This window comes from Dermacentor variabilis, chromosome 10 (genome assembly GCF_050947875.1).
Source record: "Dermacentor variabilis isolate Ectoservices chromosome 10, ASM5094787v1, whole genome shotgun sequence".
Taxonomy (NCBI): domain Eukaryota; kingdom Metazoa; phylum Arthropoda; class Arachnida; order Ixodida; family Ixodidae; genus Dermacentor; species Dermacentor variabilis.
The window spans coordinates 68070023-68086267 of NC_134577.1; the positions used below are offsets into that span (position 1 = coordinate 68070023).

Consider the following 16245-nt stretch of genomic DNA (forward strand, 5'->3'; position numbering starts at 1 on the left):
CTTGGCGATTGTTTTACGGGGATGGTAACAAATTAAGCGAGGCGAGCAAAGGACGAACACCGAGAAAACGAGAGAATAAGGGTTCTTTTCTGTGGCCCCGTCTTCTGCTCGCACTTTTTGTTGATGTTATTGTCAATGCTCTCAAGGTCCATAACACATTACGGAGAGGAGCGGTTTGAAATATGCTTTTGACACACCTAAAGTTAGTATACTGTCAATGACAGCAGCGATGAAGATAGAGGTGGTCCATTCTGTACCTTGTGCGCGGGATGAAGGAGGTGACGTGAGCGCTTGGATGCGAAAGGCAACGAGTTAACTGTTAACTTGTTGCCATGAGTGACCAACAAGTCCAGAGATCAATTTGATTTATTCGAGCGCGCATGCTGCTGCCGATTCTTACTGGACCCCAGGAAAATTGCAGTTTCGCATGTAGCGAGTCGTCAATCAACCCTGCTTTGCGTTGTGGAGATCCGGACTCGTCTCAGCGTTTTCAAGTCACGTGGTCATCAGCAACCTGAAGTGATGGGCGCACTTGCCGTACCGACAGACCCTTCGATAACAGCAATCATCGGTATCGATGCACTGCGAAGACAGAGAAAATAAAAACAAAAAAGAAACGTCAGTGGAACAAGCGCACGTGAACATCGTTTTTCGCAGGACACACAAAGTTACTTCTACAGGTAGTTTCCCGCGGAAGTGACGTCATCGCGGAGACAAATATTAACGTTATATAGTGCATAATTCAGTTCGAGATCATATCTTCAGTTCCAGATCATATGTACATTAACGTTTCCGCTCACAAGCTCGACGAAGTTTAGAAACTGTTCTTATTTGGTGTCCAAGTTATGCCACGTGATGTCATCATCATCACCACTACCCTATTTTAGGTCCACTGCAGGACGAAGGCTTCTCCCTGCAATCATTATTACCTCTGACCTGCGTCAACTGATTCCAACTTGTGTCGGCGAATTTCCTTTCATCCCCTTTCGAAACAACTCTGGAGCTCCTAATGACGCTGTTGAGGGCCCCTTGTGATGTCGTCTTCACCTCGTGCACCGTGATAAATCATCTTCATTTTTTTGAATTTGCACCTACCCATCCCTGAGACGCTAAATACCATGGCACGACCAGAGCAGCTGGAGTTGGAGCGCTGTCGAGATGGAGAAACGAGCCCCGCCACGTAGCACAATTTTGCACGTTATTTCGTACGCTATTTCTTAATCGCCTTCATAATTACAAGTAAAATTGGTTGTTGACAGTCTGTCCAGCAGGGGCGTACTCCCCCTGAACAAATTCCGCAAACAGCCAAGAAGAATAAAAAATAAACGATGATCATCTTCCCGCAAGCGCTCTTGTGTCGCTGTCTTACACATACACAGGTTGTCCCACGTAACATGAGCCAAAGTTTTAAAAATGAGAGGAACTCCGGACGCTAGTTGAACCAAATGCATAATGTTAGGAGTGGCCTGGAGTTAACCAGGCTATTTTTTTATTTTTCCCGTAACTAAAGGATTCGTTAAGTTTAATTCAGCTTTTCATGCATTGGCTGCAGACCCCAAGTGTGATAAGCAAAGTTGTAGAGCACCTTGAGAAGCTCTCAATAAACTCTTTGCAACACGATATATCTAGGGTGGTCAATTTTTCCGCGTTCCAAAGAGCGCCCGCGAAATATGAAAAAAAAATAACACGTGACGGGGCGATTGCGCATTTTTATTCTGCTGCTCTCAAGCTTGCGATACATGAACAAAGTTGGTTTCAACGAGACTGGCTATCGACAGGTATCTGGGCATGCGGCTCTTACCGGAAGACGGTGCAAATGCATGCTTAACAGGGATAGGCGGGATAGTTGATGGTCGATATTAGCATGCATCATGTAACCGTGTAACCAACAAATGACAAAGAAGGAAACACACAGGATAGGCCCGGAACTTCAACTGATATTTACTCCGGGCAGTCCCACATTTATACATTTATCATAAACACACTTGCTAATCATCAGATCAGCATTATTTGACGTTGGCATGCGGGCGTGAGTGGCATAAATTTGCATGTAAATATTTGAACTCTCTATCATTCAGTGTGTTCAGTGTGTCTTCAGTGTGTTCGCACCTGTCCTGTGTGTTTCCTTCTTTGTTTTTTGTTGGTTGCGCAGTTACATGACGCTTTCCTAATGCATGCTGCTGGCCGTGCGTTTCATGAAGAATCTGCATGGACATGCCTGCACCACTTTGCGGTCATAAATTAATGCTCGCGTCTATTGAAATCATATTTATCCTTGTATTCTCCATTTTACTCCAGCAGTCATGGAATCGCCGTTCACTACGGCCGAAATCAGCATTGATAATCCTGCCGTTATTATGTGGAACATGCATTTCTCACCGCAATGTAATCGCCTAAAGCCACAAAGACGTAGCTTGATTTTATAGTGACACCATCATTGAAGCGTTCCTGTTCGTTCAGATCTTTTATAGGTATTATATTGATGCTGTCTATCACGTGACATCCAGAACCGATCGAAGAGAAGGCAAGATTACATGGTGCAGTTGTCTCAGTATAGGCAGATGTTACTTGTATTCCTGATTAAAGTCATTTATCGTTTAAACATATACGAAGAGCAGTTCAGCCGAAAGAGAGGCAGGTTAGCAACTTTCTTATCAAGAAGCATTACGTGGGCCCGCTCGGAGAGAAGAAAAAAAAGGGGGGGGGCAATGGGAGGAGAAAGTAAAATGAGGAGGAGGAGGAGGGGTCTGACCAGAAATACAAAGCCAGAAGACGTTTTAACCTACACAAAGCACTGGAGATGAAACTCTATTTCCGTAGTTTAAAAGAATTGAAGTACAGCTTTCTATGCAACGCGTCGAGTTGAAGGCCCAATTTGGAAATTAAACAAATTACTAAGCTCAGTCCTGTAGTGAGTCAAGTCGCTGGAACTTGCTCGTCAGTGGAGAGAAACGAACTGGTGGAAGTTGGGTGACAGGATCGGCGCACCTCTGGTGGGCGTACATATACGTCATGCTTACCGGTTCTCCTGTCAACTTGCATGGCGGACTATCGAAGGCAGCGCTGCCCTCTGTCCTCCGCATTCTTTGCAATGACGAAATTGGAGTTGACATCCTTTCCTTGGTAAAAGAATCCAATATGCAGATGCTTTTAAGAAACGATTCTTAGCTCACCGCAGGAAATCTAGTCGCAATTACAAAATGCACATCTCACAATTTATGTGGCTCACGCAGCAAACGTACGGGACGAGTATTACCGTCTAAGCGTTGCCTTCGTCCCCAACGCTATTGCTGTGCTTTCGCCACTGCGTATACACAATTTTCTAATTATCTAACTGCTCATGCAGTGTTCTGTAAAAAGTAACGATATGTGTTAATAACATACAGATAAACATAATTAATTGTGCAGAGGCACCGTCTATTGCCGTAAGGCTGTCATGCTGCTTCAGAATATTTTGACGCGGATATATCTATAGGGCGCAGCGACACGCTTTCGAAGCTGCCTAAAGCATCCGCTGAACGCTTGTGCAAGCTATCAGTGCAAGACAGACCGCTCCTATTGCACAAAGTGTGGCAGTTCTGCATTATAATTGAAATAAATCCATAAGCTCGAGGAACGGCTTGAGCGTGAATCGGCGTATTCTCACCGCTGCGCTTTAGTCAGCCTCTTCGAGTTGTCTTCTTCTATAGTTCATCACCGAACGCTGTATTCCACATTTCCGCGTGTATAGCTGGTGCACAATTGTACTACCGAGGCTTGTGCACCAAGTTTTGATCAGAGTGATTTAGAAAGCAAAACACGAAAGAAATCATGTTTTGGAACGTGACTATCGTCTCAGGCGTGTTCGTCTTCATGCATCGGTGTACTTCATGGAGAAAGAAAGTATAGAACTGCGGATGCTTTCACTCAAACTGCAAAAAAAAAACTGAAATTACTGCCAGAATATATTCTGGAACGTCCCTATCATTTCGTGGTTTCTTCGTCGTATTTACCATGATGGAAATAATTTCTCGCGCAGGCCGTACTTCCGTTAAGATGCTACCGTCATATCACGCAACCGTCAGACATGTTTTCATTTGCACCGAGCTACGCTGATGGTCAGAAATGTTGATTTGCAGTGAAGTTGTAGTGCAGTTGATAGACGAAATGAACGCTAGATTGTGCGCGTGTGTGCGGGCGTGTTATTGGCGTACGCGGGCTTATTCACTTTTCGTCTGGCCTTCTTCATCTTGTATCCCTTTTTTTCTTTTTCCACGCAGGGTAGGCAACGATGTTCCACCTGTTTTAACTCTTACTAGTAACTTTCGCTATACTTTTACTATATCTATTTCAGACTTTTTTTTACATTCATCAATGCATATGGCAGTCCTATAGTGAGAAGGTAGCACTTGTATGTAAAACACTTGCCCTTCTAAGTTCTTCTAAGTTCTTTTATGCCGCAGCATCCGTGCCGGCTGCTGCACCATAAAAATCCCAAATCATCATCATCATCATTGTCCCGTCTATATTCCCCTTTGCTCGCAAGAGGCCTGCCAGAATGATGTCACTGCTAGCCCTAAACATTCTTGTTGGCAAACTATTACAATGTTTTATACATTGCGAAGCGACGCGCTTGTCTGTGGCACACTCTTGAGCTCGATTTATCCTTATTCCTTTGACAAATTACGGCCTTATATTGAATAAAAAATAATTTTGCTCATCTTGTAGGCAAAGTCTAGGGGGCGCATTCGGATTGATATGACTGTTTCTAAAGACGCCGTACTATGCACCGCGGCAGCTGACCGGCTATGGAGTTGCCCTGCTGACCTTAAGGTCCTGGGTTCGATCCCAGCCGCGGTGGCTCACGTTCTGGCGGGGATGGAATGCAATAACGCTTGCGTGTAAATTTATATTTATCTGCAAGATAAGCAACGCCAGGGTGATAGCACTTAAAGCCGCTTCCCCCAGATTATGGCCCGCCTCATAATCATAGTGCAATATTTGCACCTGAAAACCCCGGAACATAACTTTTAAAAAGGCTCCACTGTAAAGATTGACGGCGTTAGAGCTCTACAGAGAGAGAGAAAGAACATTATTTTCATGTTCGGTGGTAACGTGGAAAGGCGCTCAGTCCAGAGCCTCGCTTGCGGCATTCTTCAGTGCAGCACTGATAAACGCCGCAAGGTACCGTTGGTCGTCGGCGCTGGCTGCTTCTGTCAGCCACCCGGCATGGGGTTTAGGGGAAAGATTTGTGGGGGCAGGAAGGGTAGGTGGGGGTGGTCCACAGGACCAGAGGATATGGGATGTGTTTGGGTCTTGTGTGTACCTTGGATGTGCGTACCTTGGCACGTGGGCTGTAAACGCAGTTCTTGGCGACGACGATGAATGCTGACTAGTTCCGCCACCGTGTTATGGCAACCGATGTCAAGTAGGAGCTTAGTGCTGGCACTAAACGGGATGGCGATGGGCCAGCTTTGTCGCCTTCCTGATGAGCGCATCAAGGCGATTGATATCTTGCTATCGGAGATTGGTATAGGGCAGGTGATAGCGCAGGCGTGACATAATTAGTGCGTTTCTTAGTTGAAGCATATCCGCCTCTTTCACTCCATTTACTCGGTTGGAGACCCTACGCATCATGTGCAGCACCTGTTCTCCTTGCCTGAGCAGGTGATGCACCGTCGCAGCGGGACCTCCATTTTCTGGATATGGAGACCGAGTACATTAATACATTTTGGTTGCGAAATCAGCACGCCTTCGTTTACAATTTGTATGGTGGGCGGTCTCCATCTTTTGTGATGGACCAGTAGTAACTCAGATTTTTCCGGCGCACATCTAAGGCCAATAGCTTGAGCAGCCTCGTGCACTCTGTTCATAGCCTGTTGGAGAGTTTCTTGGATATGTCCTGGCGAACCCGTGTTGATCCAGATGGTGATATCATCTGCGTAGATCGCATATTTGATGTCAGGGATGTCTCGTAGCGCTCTATGGACTACGCACATGGCAAGATTAACGAGAGTGGGCGAGATCACGGAACCCTGCGGGATACCTCTCAGCGGATGGGGATACTGTTGTGAGGTGATGTCGCCTACTCGTAGCGTGTACGTGCTACTCCGTAAGAAGTCCCTAATATAGTTATAAAGCTTGGTTCTGCAGCCAGTAGCTTCGAGCTCTTGCAGCATAGCATCGTGGTTAACATAGTCAAAAGCTTTCTTGAGGTCTATGGCAAGAATAGCTTTAAGTTGAGCGCTGCTTGTTTCCTTCGTGATTTCTTCGTGTAGCTGCAGCAGAACGTCTTGAGTAGATAAGTGATGTCTGTATCCAATCAAATTATGGGCTAGGTGTTGTGAATGCTCAAGGTGACTAAGAAGTCTGTTAAGCACGATGCGCTCCATTAGCTTACCGACGCATGATGTTAGCGATATTGGACGCAGATTCGCAATGGCTTGGGGCTTGCCACGCTTCGGAATGAAAATGATGCGGCCTGTCTTCCACTCTTCTGGCCAGCTGACCGTGTCCCACACATTGTTAATTTGCTGAAGTAAGAATGCATGATCGGCTTCTGTAAGGTTGCAGAGCTGTGTTGTCGTTATTTGGTCTGGTCCTGGCGCTTTATTTGGCTTTGCTTCTGCTAAGGCACGCTGTAGTTCCGCTAATGTGATTGGGCCGGTGAGACCCTCATATTCTGGCTCTGCGCTTTTGTAGTCGGCATACTGTGGTTGCGCTGGATCCGCAATGTGTGTTGTTATAAGCTCGTTGAATAGGTCATCGGTATGCTCAAATGTTTCGAGCAGCTTTCGGAGCTTATGGGACGTTTCCGTCTTTGTCTGGGTTGGGTCAATGAGTGATCGGATGAGATTCCACGTGGAGCTCATATTCAATGTGTCATTGAACTTGTTGCATGTATCGTACCACTGCTCACGAGTGAGATGTTCAGTGTAGTGGACGATCTGCTCGTTGAGCGTGTTGATGCGTGAGCGTACTTTTCGATTGAGCTTATTTCTTTTATATCTCTTAATGAGGCCATGTCGTGCCTCCCAGAGATGAAGAAGATGCTTGTCCGTGCTTGGTTGCTCCCACTTCTCTATTATTTCCTTCGTATGTGACTGGATTCGTTGCCTGACCATCTCTACCCAATCTTTCAAGTGAATGTTTTGGAAGTCTCCTACATGTGTCTTGCGGAACTCATTCCAATCCGTGAGGCGATGCTTGCGATGGCGTTTTGGGAATCCTTTGATTTGCAGAAACATCTGTATGCCAGTGTGGTCACTCGTTAAAATATCGTGCATGTTAACCCATTGCGCTGACAGTCGTCCTTTAATGAAGGCGAGATCGGGCGTGGTATCCCTTTCTACCGAGTTTGCGGGCCGCGTCGGGGAGTCGGCCTCGTTAAGGAGAGTCAGCTGGGCCTGTTGCATATGCTATAGTAGGGCGGATCCTTTGGAGGAGTTTTTTGTGTATCCCCATGAAGTGTGTGGCTCGTTGAAGTCGCCTGCTATTAGATGATCAAAATACTTCGTTGGCCGCTGATTCGCAACCTCCTTGAAGAAGTCTACTTTCTGTTTTGGCGGGCTATAAACATATGTGATGAATAAGTGGGGCTGTGCCTTGCTCTTGACAATTTTAGTTGGAAAGACGCGTACAGTGAGGCTCTGTTCCGTGCTGTGGACAACATTTGCCGCTATATCTTTACGAATAAGAATGGCCAGTGTCGAATTATGGCTATACGCCGTATAGCCTGCAAGATGAGGTATTTGGTTAGTTTCCTGGAGTAGGAGAATGTCGGGTCGACGATCTTGAGCGGCAATGTACTGCGTGAGAAGGCCCCGTTTTCGAGCAATCCCTCTACAGTTCCACTGCCACACCACCAGATTAGTCGCCATTGTTCTACTGATGATTTTGCGGAGCGCCCGCTGTAGGGTAAGGAGTGGGTCGCGTTACGCTGGTAGATCGACGTGCTTTGGATCGTTCGCGCTCTTCCTGGCGCGGTAATGCGGCCATCGCAGCCTGCACTTGTGTAAAGACCATCGCCTCTGCCTGGCTCCTGAGGAGCTCGTTGAACAGGGAGCGCATTTGGCTCATTATTTGTTGAGTGTATATTTTTAGAGCCTCCTCAACTTGAGCAGCAACCTGTTGAGCTATCTTGGCCTCTAGACTGGTTTGTATTTCTTTCATTTCGTCCCTTAGTTGCTTAGAATCTGCTTCAAGGTGTTGTAGGGCTGTTGTATGGTATCTTGCCTTTTTCATTGCCGGTTGCAATGACGCTGGTTCTACTTCCTGTGCTAAGGGTTGCTCTATATCACCCAATGGTGTAGCTCCAGGTGCGTGTGTCTCTGCTTGCGTGTCCATGCCTTCGGTGGGCTCTAGTGATTGTGACGATAGTGTTGACATTTGGTTAGGTCTGTGGGTTTGAAGTAGAGCGTTCTTATAATCTTTGGCAACTTTTTGAGCTCGTGTTTGAACTTGAGATGCATAGGTCACGGGGGGAAAAGGGTAGGTGCCGGGTGACTGACTCACGTTTCGCTGGTTTGCGGGTTGCTCGTCTTGTTGACCTCGGGAATGGTTGTGATCCGGAGACTGGCTGCCACCTCCGAGCCGGTTGCAGTCCCCGGACTGGCCACTGCTCTCGGACTGGCCACTGCTGCCGGACTGGCTTTGGTCCCCGAAGTGGTCCCGGCCCCCGGAATGGTCCCGGCCCCCGGAATGGCCACGTTCCCTAGGTCGGCTGCGGCCCCTGGATCGGCTCCTGCCTCTGGAGCGGCTGCGGCCCCTGGACTGTTGACGGCTTCTGGAGCTACTTCTGTCTCTCGATGTGTTGTCGGAGTTGCGTTTTAGGCATGGGCTTCTGCTTGTGATGGTGACTGTTTTCGTTTGCTTGTCGTCCTTTCGTTGTTTCAAACGCTTCAGGTAGGCCGCTTCTCTGACCGCTTTATCAGCGGCTCGTCGCACTTCACAAGTTGGGTCATCGGCCTTGTGGTCCTTGCCACAATTAGGGCAGCCTGGTTTGCAGTCATGATCCCCTACAGGATCTCCGACAGACTTTACAAATGTTCGGCACCTTTGTTTTCCATTGTCGCGACAAACGTCTGATCGGTGTCCTATAGCAAAGCATGTTGAGCAAAATTGCGCCTTGGGTCGGTGAGGGACGCAGCGGTATACACCTCAGCCGAAGATGACCTGGCGAGGTACATGCGAGCCCTTGAAAGTTATGATTGCAGTGGCTGTTCTACCCATCATACGAGCCGCAATAATTTCATAATTTGGGGCTCGAAGTTCACGCATCAATTCTTCGGTTGGGGTGTTCAGTTCCACGTTGTGAATCACACCTCTACATGAGTTAGGGGGCGAAGCGATATAGATGTGGACAGGGTAAGTTTTGCCATTAAGAGTGGTTTCGTTAATGCGCTGGAGCGTTTCTGTCGCCGAGGGGTCATCACTGGTTATTATAGCCAGGTTCTTTTCTTTTTTGATGTCTACTGTAGCGGCGCGAGCCTCTGCAGCAGTAAGAGCTGCTGAGACGCTTAGCGCGTCGTGAAGCATTCGTGGGCTCCACTGAGGTAGGAAAAGGCCAGTTGGCGGACGCAAAATGAGCGTTGCAACGTGCTGCGTACCTTGGGAACGTTTTGATACTCGGGTGGTCCATCCATCAGCGTCGGTGACGAATTTTGGGGCCATTGCTGCTGAAGGAGTGCGGGCCTTTGGCGTACATGACGGTAGGCCTACCCCCCTAGCCGTTAGGGCTGGCTGAGCGCCCTGCCAGGTCCGTGACAAAAGCACAGAAACTCACAGTGCGTTGGTCCGATCACCGCAGAAGTTGTCCAAAATGTTCGGATGATGTTCTAGAGGAGCCGAGCCGTGTCTTAGGACCGGTCCTTGTCGAATAAGTTGGCATTCTGGTCTTTCCTGTGGAGCGATGCGAAGGCACGTATGCTCGGACAGGAGCGACGCTCTCGTCTCAGAGCTCTACAGACCAGGGTTATAAGTAATGATCTTGTCGGGAGCCTGCGTGAAGTCCATAGAAGTTGCGAATCTTCGGTGTAAATTACACTAACGTACATACTTCATTTAAAAGACGTGAAAATTAATTGATGGCGAGCATCGCTGCGTGCTATAAATCGGAGATAGTATACAGTTCGCAATTTTCTTCTTTCGACAAGCACTGTATAAGGAAGGGCTATGCAAAATGACAGCCCTAAAGAAAGCGCATGTATGTATACCAATGCACCCGTCGCCAAGGGTATCCACGCCAAAAGCAGGCAGCCCACGAGAACGCACTGGGATTTGGACGCGTTCATGAGGCTTTCCTTTTCTGAAAAACGGAAGAAAAAAACATGAATCAATATGATCTGTCTCTCAAATTTAAATATTACGCTATGTGTTCCAGAAAAGACCCAGGCGATTACCTGAACGCAAAGAGATGATTCTACAAACAGTGATTGAAACAGTGATGCCTATAAATAAGTGATTAGCGTGCGTACGTGCTTTCGTTCGTGCGCGTGTGTCTATTTTGCATTACATGTGCATTACGCTAGCGCTTCAACAGTCCAAGCTCACTGAGCGAAACTTGTAAACAAGTAACGAATGCGCGATCCATTTGCCGTTGGCCCCTGGGGTATTGATACAATTCCCTACAGGGGCTTTTATTGCGATAGCAATTATATGGATACTCTAGGTGCATTTTTGTCGTCGCCATCGGCGCCGTCGCCGTCGCCGTCGTCGCCGTCGTCGTCGTGAGGTTCCGCATAAAGTACAAAGGCGCGCGCCGTATGCTGTACGTACGAGTGAAAGCGTCCGACGCTGTGCCGGCGAAGGCGGCTCAATCTTACGCGCGCGAGCGAGTGAGGAAGGCGGGGCGAAAGCGCGTCCTCTTCTGTCGCGCGCGACGCACGGGGGTGCGGCGAGGTTCGGGGGGAGCCGTTCTTCTCCGGAGACTGCTGCTTACGGCGCGGCCTAGCGGGCGCTGTAACTCGAAAGCGATCTGCGGTGTTTGCAGAGTTGGCGTATAGTGCCGGCAGCTTCGTGCGCGCGCTGTGCTTTTGACTTTTGGTTCGCGTTTAAACGAGAGGCAAGCACGAAGGTCGATTCGCTCGCTGCTGCTGCCGCAATTTCTCCCTCCAGCGTTTTGAGAGAGAGTTCTGGCGGTGATTGAGCGAGATTTGTTCCTGGTTACCTGTGCTCGCATGACATCATGCTTGTTAATTTAATTTCTAAGCGAATATTTACACGCTTATACGGCCGATAAAACTACCATCCTTTCTGCGTATAGCTATCCACTAATTTGCTATCGCAATCGGTGCTTCGCCTTTCGGGCGAAACTGCAACTTCCTTTTTTCAATCTCTGACAACACTCAGCCGCACAGCCTCTTTCTTTTCCGCTCCTGTCTCTGTCGCGTATGTAAAAGAAGCTTTGCCCGCAGTATGTGGAGACCCACCGATGTTACACAACAGCTCTGGCGTAGCGCTGTGCAATACAAGGTCGCCAGTTCCATCCCCGCCTTCTGCGATCGCGTCCTAAGAAATGCTAACGTGCCCTTCTTGGGGTGCTCGTTGAATAACCTCAAGAGGTGAAAACTCACCCGAACTCTTCCACTACGGCCTTCCTCACAACCCACGTTGCAGTTTCTGAACTTTAAAGCCAAGAACTTCGTTCAATGAGGAAACTGTTTCTAATGGCAGCTGCTAGGTTGCCTGCCTTTTGAACCTTAGCCGCGGTAATCTTCTACATGTCCTCACTAAGGCCAATGCCTCCTTCAGCGATCTCTGGTGGTGCTGCATCGATCGGACTACTGTCAATTCTATGCGACAAAAATTGTCTAATCTCACCTGCATTCCCCATAGCGACTTCGACAGCGTTGTTTGCCTCCTTGCACGTTCGGTTACTCTCGCTATCTTGACTAGCTATTACATATTCTCGGCGTGACTTGACCACGCCACCTGCGCTTCTTGCTCCTTATATTCAATAAATTATCCCCATACTTCGCTCTCTTGTTCATTGATGCCTTATGAGGCCCATCTTAAGACAATTGAGCTCTCGGTTCGTTGCGCTATCGTAATTATTCTAGGTGCTCGGACTACGGCGGACTTCAGTATTTGAGTAGCCCGAACATTACACTGCGCAGTTTCTAAATACTAAACAAGAAAGAACCTAGCATGATTGAAAATATCTCCCTGAACTATATACATAGATATAACCGACATCAAATGAAACTGTCATGATAGATATTAATGTTTCCGAACGAACATCACCGTTGAAAACAAGCTTGTAGGAAGTTTCGCACTGCTGTTGCGTTGAGCGAGCTTCGCAGGCAGGACTGAAGAGATTCGCTGCAGCTGCGGTCTGAGAAAAGAAGCGTGAAAGCAGCTGCGTTGCGAGTAAATGGGCTCCACTTAATTGTGCGTTTGGTGGCGTCCTTCGCGTTTCCTTTGCTATTTAACAATTGTCGGAAAGGAGAGGGAAGCGAAGAAAAACGTGCTTTCAAAAGCTTAAATAGCTCTGACAATAGAATGCCCTGCCGCGTGCCGATGGTTAACACTGTGCTAACTTGGTCCGGTTAGTATTTATGAAAACCGTACAATTTATTCGTGTAGTGAAGAGCTAGATGCATGCGGCAATCACCATGTGCGCAAGAGCATGACAGGTTTACATTTCTCAGTCTAAACCTCGATAAATCTTTCCCGGGTAAAAAGCTGGAGGTTTTACTGGTAGCGTACAGCTGACGTTTGTAGGCCCTGTTTTACAGGCCCTGCAGCGTCCCCCTGTTGGGCTCCATGGTGGGTGGCTGGCGCTACTGCCGAAAAATACACTCCCACTTATGGTTTGTTCTTTCCCTCCACTATCTGATCGCTCCCTAAGGAGGGGACACACCGAAGAAATCTTTGAATTTTTTGGACGCTAAAAAGAAACTTTCCCGCGATTGAATGTAATCCATTCTGAAAAACAAGGAAAAACAAGCACCAACAACCTCACCTTTTGTTTCAAAAACCCTAACTCAGGCATTTGGACCAGGTTATAAAGCATCAAAGATGGCTAGCGGTGGTCTCCTTTTGGACCTCCGCGACAAAAAGCAACACGAGAAACTGCCTAACCTTGTATCATTTGGAGATGTCCCAGTGACAGTTACCCCGCATCGCACGATGAACACCACCCGTGGTGTAGTTTCGGATGATGACCTGATGGAGCTTACGGACGTTTAACTATTAGAAGGCTGGAGCGATCAAAACGTAATCTATGTTAAGAGAATTCTGCTAAGGTGTGATGGAAAAGAGATTAAAACAAAACATCTAATTCTTACCTTTGGTTCAAGTGTGCTCCCTGAGAGTATTGAGACAGGATATGTGAAGCTCCGGGTCAGACCATATGTCCCAAACCCTCTGAGATGTTTTAAATGCCAGCGATTTGGCCACAGCTCATCGAACTGCCGCGGCCGCCAAACCTGTGCAAAATGCAGTGCTCATGAGCACTCCGCTGAATCGTGTGAAAACACTCTCCACTGTGTGAACTGTGATGGGGAGCAGGCCGCGTGCTCGCGGTCGTGCCCATCTTGGAAAAAAGAGAAAGTTATTGTAACGATCAAAGTAAAGGAAAATATAAGTTTCAAGGAAGCACGCAGGTGGGTATCCTTCCTGCCAAAAAACACCTTTGCCGAAGTGGCGCGTCAGGGGGCAGCGCCACAACGGTCTCCCACGGCTGACGGTCCCACCGCTAGTGTGGAGGCAGTGACGCCATCCGCCCCCCCCCCCCCCCCGGCGGCTGCAGCTAGCGCTGCTACGCCAACCCAGCAGACGGGGCCATCTACCTCCGGGCAGGTGACCTCAAAGGCCTCATCCAACGTACCGAGGCCTTCACGCCAAACAAAGCGCTCGGAAGAGCGCGTGTCCAGCGCCTCGCTGGAGGCGATGGACACAACCACCAGCAAGACGGCGCCACTAGCGCCTAAGGAGCGGCGAGGCACTCTCGATCGCTCCAAAAGAGACAAAACTCCCGTCATGGCGCCTGAAAAAGGCCCGTGAGCTAATCCTCGTCTCTTCAACACACAGCACCCAACACATATAGCATAATGGATACACAAATACTACAATGGAATGCGAGAGGACTTCTCCATAACCTCGACGACATTAGAGAACTCCTGCACAAACACAATTCCAAGCTGCTGTGTGTTCAAGAGACGCACCTAAAATTAACACACACCAACTTTCTAAGGCAATATGCCATTTTCCGCAAAGACCGTGATGATGCACTCACCTCGTCAGGGGGTGTAGCCATTATAGCCGATAAGGGCGTAGCACGTCAGCAAATAAATCTTTGGACCCCCCTCGAGGCAGTTGCAGTACGAGCTGTGCTATTCGGTAAGCTAATCACGGTTAGTTCGATGTACGTCGCTCCTTCTTGTCAGCTTACTAAAACAGAGTTCGAAAGCTTCATCGATGAACTTCCTCCGCCATATATAGTCGTTGGTGATCTAAATGCACGTAGCCCCTTGTGGGGTGACACGCGTTCCGATGCGCGTGAGCGCCTGATAGAAAATTTTTTGTTTTCTTCAGGTGCATATTTATTGAACAAAAAGGAACCAACGTACTACAATGTTACACATAAAACATACTCGTCCATAAACTTGAGCATAGGTTCGAGCTCATTATTTCCGCACCTGGAGTGGTCTGTTCTCAAGAACCCCTATGGGAGTGACCACTTCCCAATTACATTAAATAAAAAAAAAGCTGGATACATAATCGCCCCATTTCCCTCGATGGAACCTCGAATCAGCAAACTGGGAACTGTTTAGAGAACTCACATATTTAGGCGAGGACGACATTTCTGATTTTAATAAAGACGATGCTGTGGCATACCTAACTGTTTTTATTATTGACGTTGCAACGAAATGCATGAAACAATTTAACGGACTGGCAAAGAACCGTCGCATCCCATGGTGGAATGACAAAAGTTGAAAAGCACGCAAAAATCAAAACAAAGCTTGGGGATTGCTTCGCAATTCTCCAACATCCGAAAACCTTATTAATTTTAAACAGGTCAAATCACAAGACAGGAGAACACGTCGACGTGCAAAGAGAGAGAGCTGGGAGCGTTACATATCTGGGATAAATTCTTACAAAGATGAGACAAAGGTGTGGAATAGGGTAAATAAACTAAAAGACCGGGAGACGAGCCCCCTGCCCTTATTAAGTACCCAAGGAGATGGCCTGGAAGACCAGGCAGACTGTCTGGGTGAACACTTTGCCTATATATCCAGTGAATCTCATTACACGCAATCATTCCTCAAGTTCAAAGAACGTGCGGAGCCACAGCCTCTTGATAGGAAATATGGCCATTATGAAGATTACAACCGCCCGTTCAGTTTAGCTGAGCTTAAAGCTACTCTTGCATGTTGCAGCAGCTCAGCGCCAGGTGGTGACCGTATCATATATCAAATGATTAAGTCCCTTCAGCCGGAAGCACAGAAAACACTCCTCTCACTTTATAATGTCATGTGGGCAGCTGGATATATTCCATCTTCTTGGAAAGAAGCTATAATAATACCTATACTCAAACAAGGTAAGGACCCGTCCTTGCCTAGTAGTTACAGACCTATCGCTTTGACAAGCTGTCTTTGCAAGCTTTTTGAAAAGATGATAAACCGGCGCTTAGTATATCTCCTTGAGAGCAACGGACAATTAGATCCTTACCAGTGTGGTTTAGAGAAGGCAGGTCGACCGCAGACCACCTGGTCCGTATTGAGGCAAATATAAGGGATGCCTTCATGCACAAACAGTTTTTCCTCTCCGTATTTCTTGATTTGGAGAAAGCATATGACACCACATGGCGCTTTGGTATTATCCGAGACCTTTCCACTATGGGTATCCGCGGCAGTATGCTGAGTATCATCGAAAGTTACCTTTCTAACCGCACATTTCGTGTAAGGGTGGGCCATGCCTTGTTGACGTCTTTCACCAAGAAAACTGGTGTTCCACAAGGTAGTGTGCTAAGCTGCACACTCTTTATTGTGAAAATGAATTCTTTGGGCATGGCTATCCCACGAACGATCTCATACTCTGTATATATAGATGATGAGCAGCTTGGTTTTAAATCATGCAACTTAACTATCTGCAAACGCCATGTCCAGCATGTCCAGGGGCGAAATGGGCTGACGAAAACGGTTTCAGGTTGAGTCCATAGAAAAGTACCTGCGTTCTTTTCCCGAGTAAGAGAGGAATAGTACCACGTCCTGCTATTGAGCTCTCTGGTAGCAGATTACCTGTAAGCGCCGAACGCAAGTT

General features: G+C 47.7%; 1 protein-coding gene across 1 annotated transcript; it reads right to left on the minus strand.

Moving 5' to 3' along the window:
* Positions 1 to 360: 360 nt before the first annotated feature.
* LOC142559286 (uncharacterized) lies at positions 361 to 14239 on the minus strand. The gene is made up of 5 exons (XM_075670906.1): positions 14219 to 14239; positions 12223 to 12313; positions 10194 to 10285; positions 3021 to 3119; positions 361 to 582 (listed from the first exon to the last, which is right to left on the minus strand). The coding sequence occupies exons 1-5, from the start codon at positions 14237 to 14239 to the stop codon at positions 496 to 498; spliced, it is 390 nt and encodes a 129-aa protein (XP_075527021.1). The 3' UTR covers positions 361 to 495.
* Between the last annotated feature and the right edge of the window lie 2006 nt (positions 14240 to 16245).

Excerpts from the sequence above, each read along its gene's own strand:
- LOC142559286 (XM_075670906.1), bottom strand. The coding sequence starts at position 14,239 with ATGGCTACACCCCCTGACGAG. Across the intron at positions 12,314-14,218 it reads TGGCTACACCCCCTGACGAG|ACCGCAGCTGCAGCGAATCT; the intron begins GTGAGTGCATCA and ends TTCTTTTCTCAG. Across the intron at positions 3,120-10,193 it reads CCTTGGCGACGGGTGCATTG|GAAAGGATGTCAACTCCAAT; the intron begins GTATACATACAT and ends TCTTTTACCAAG.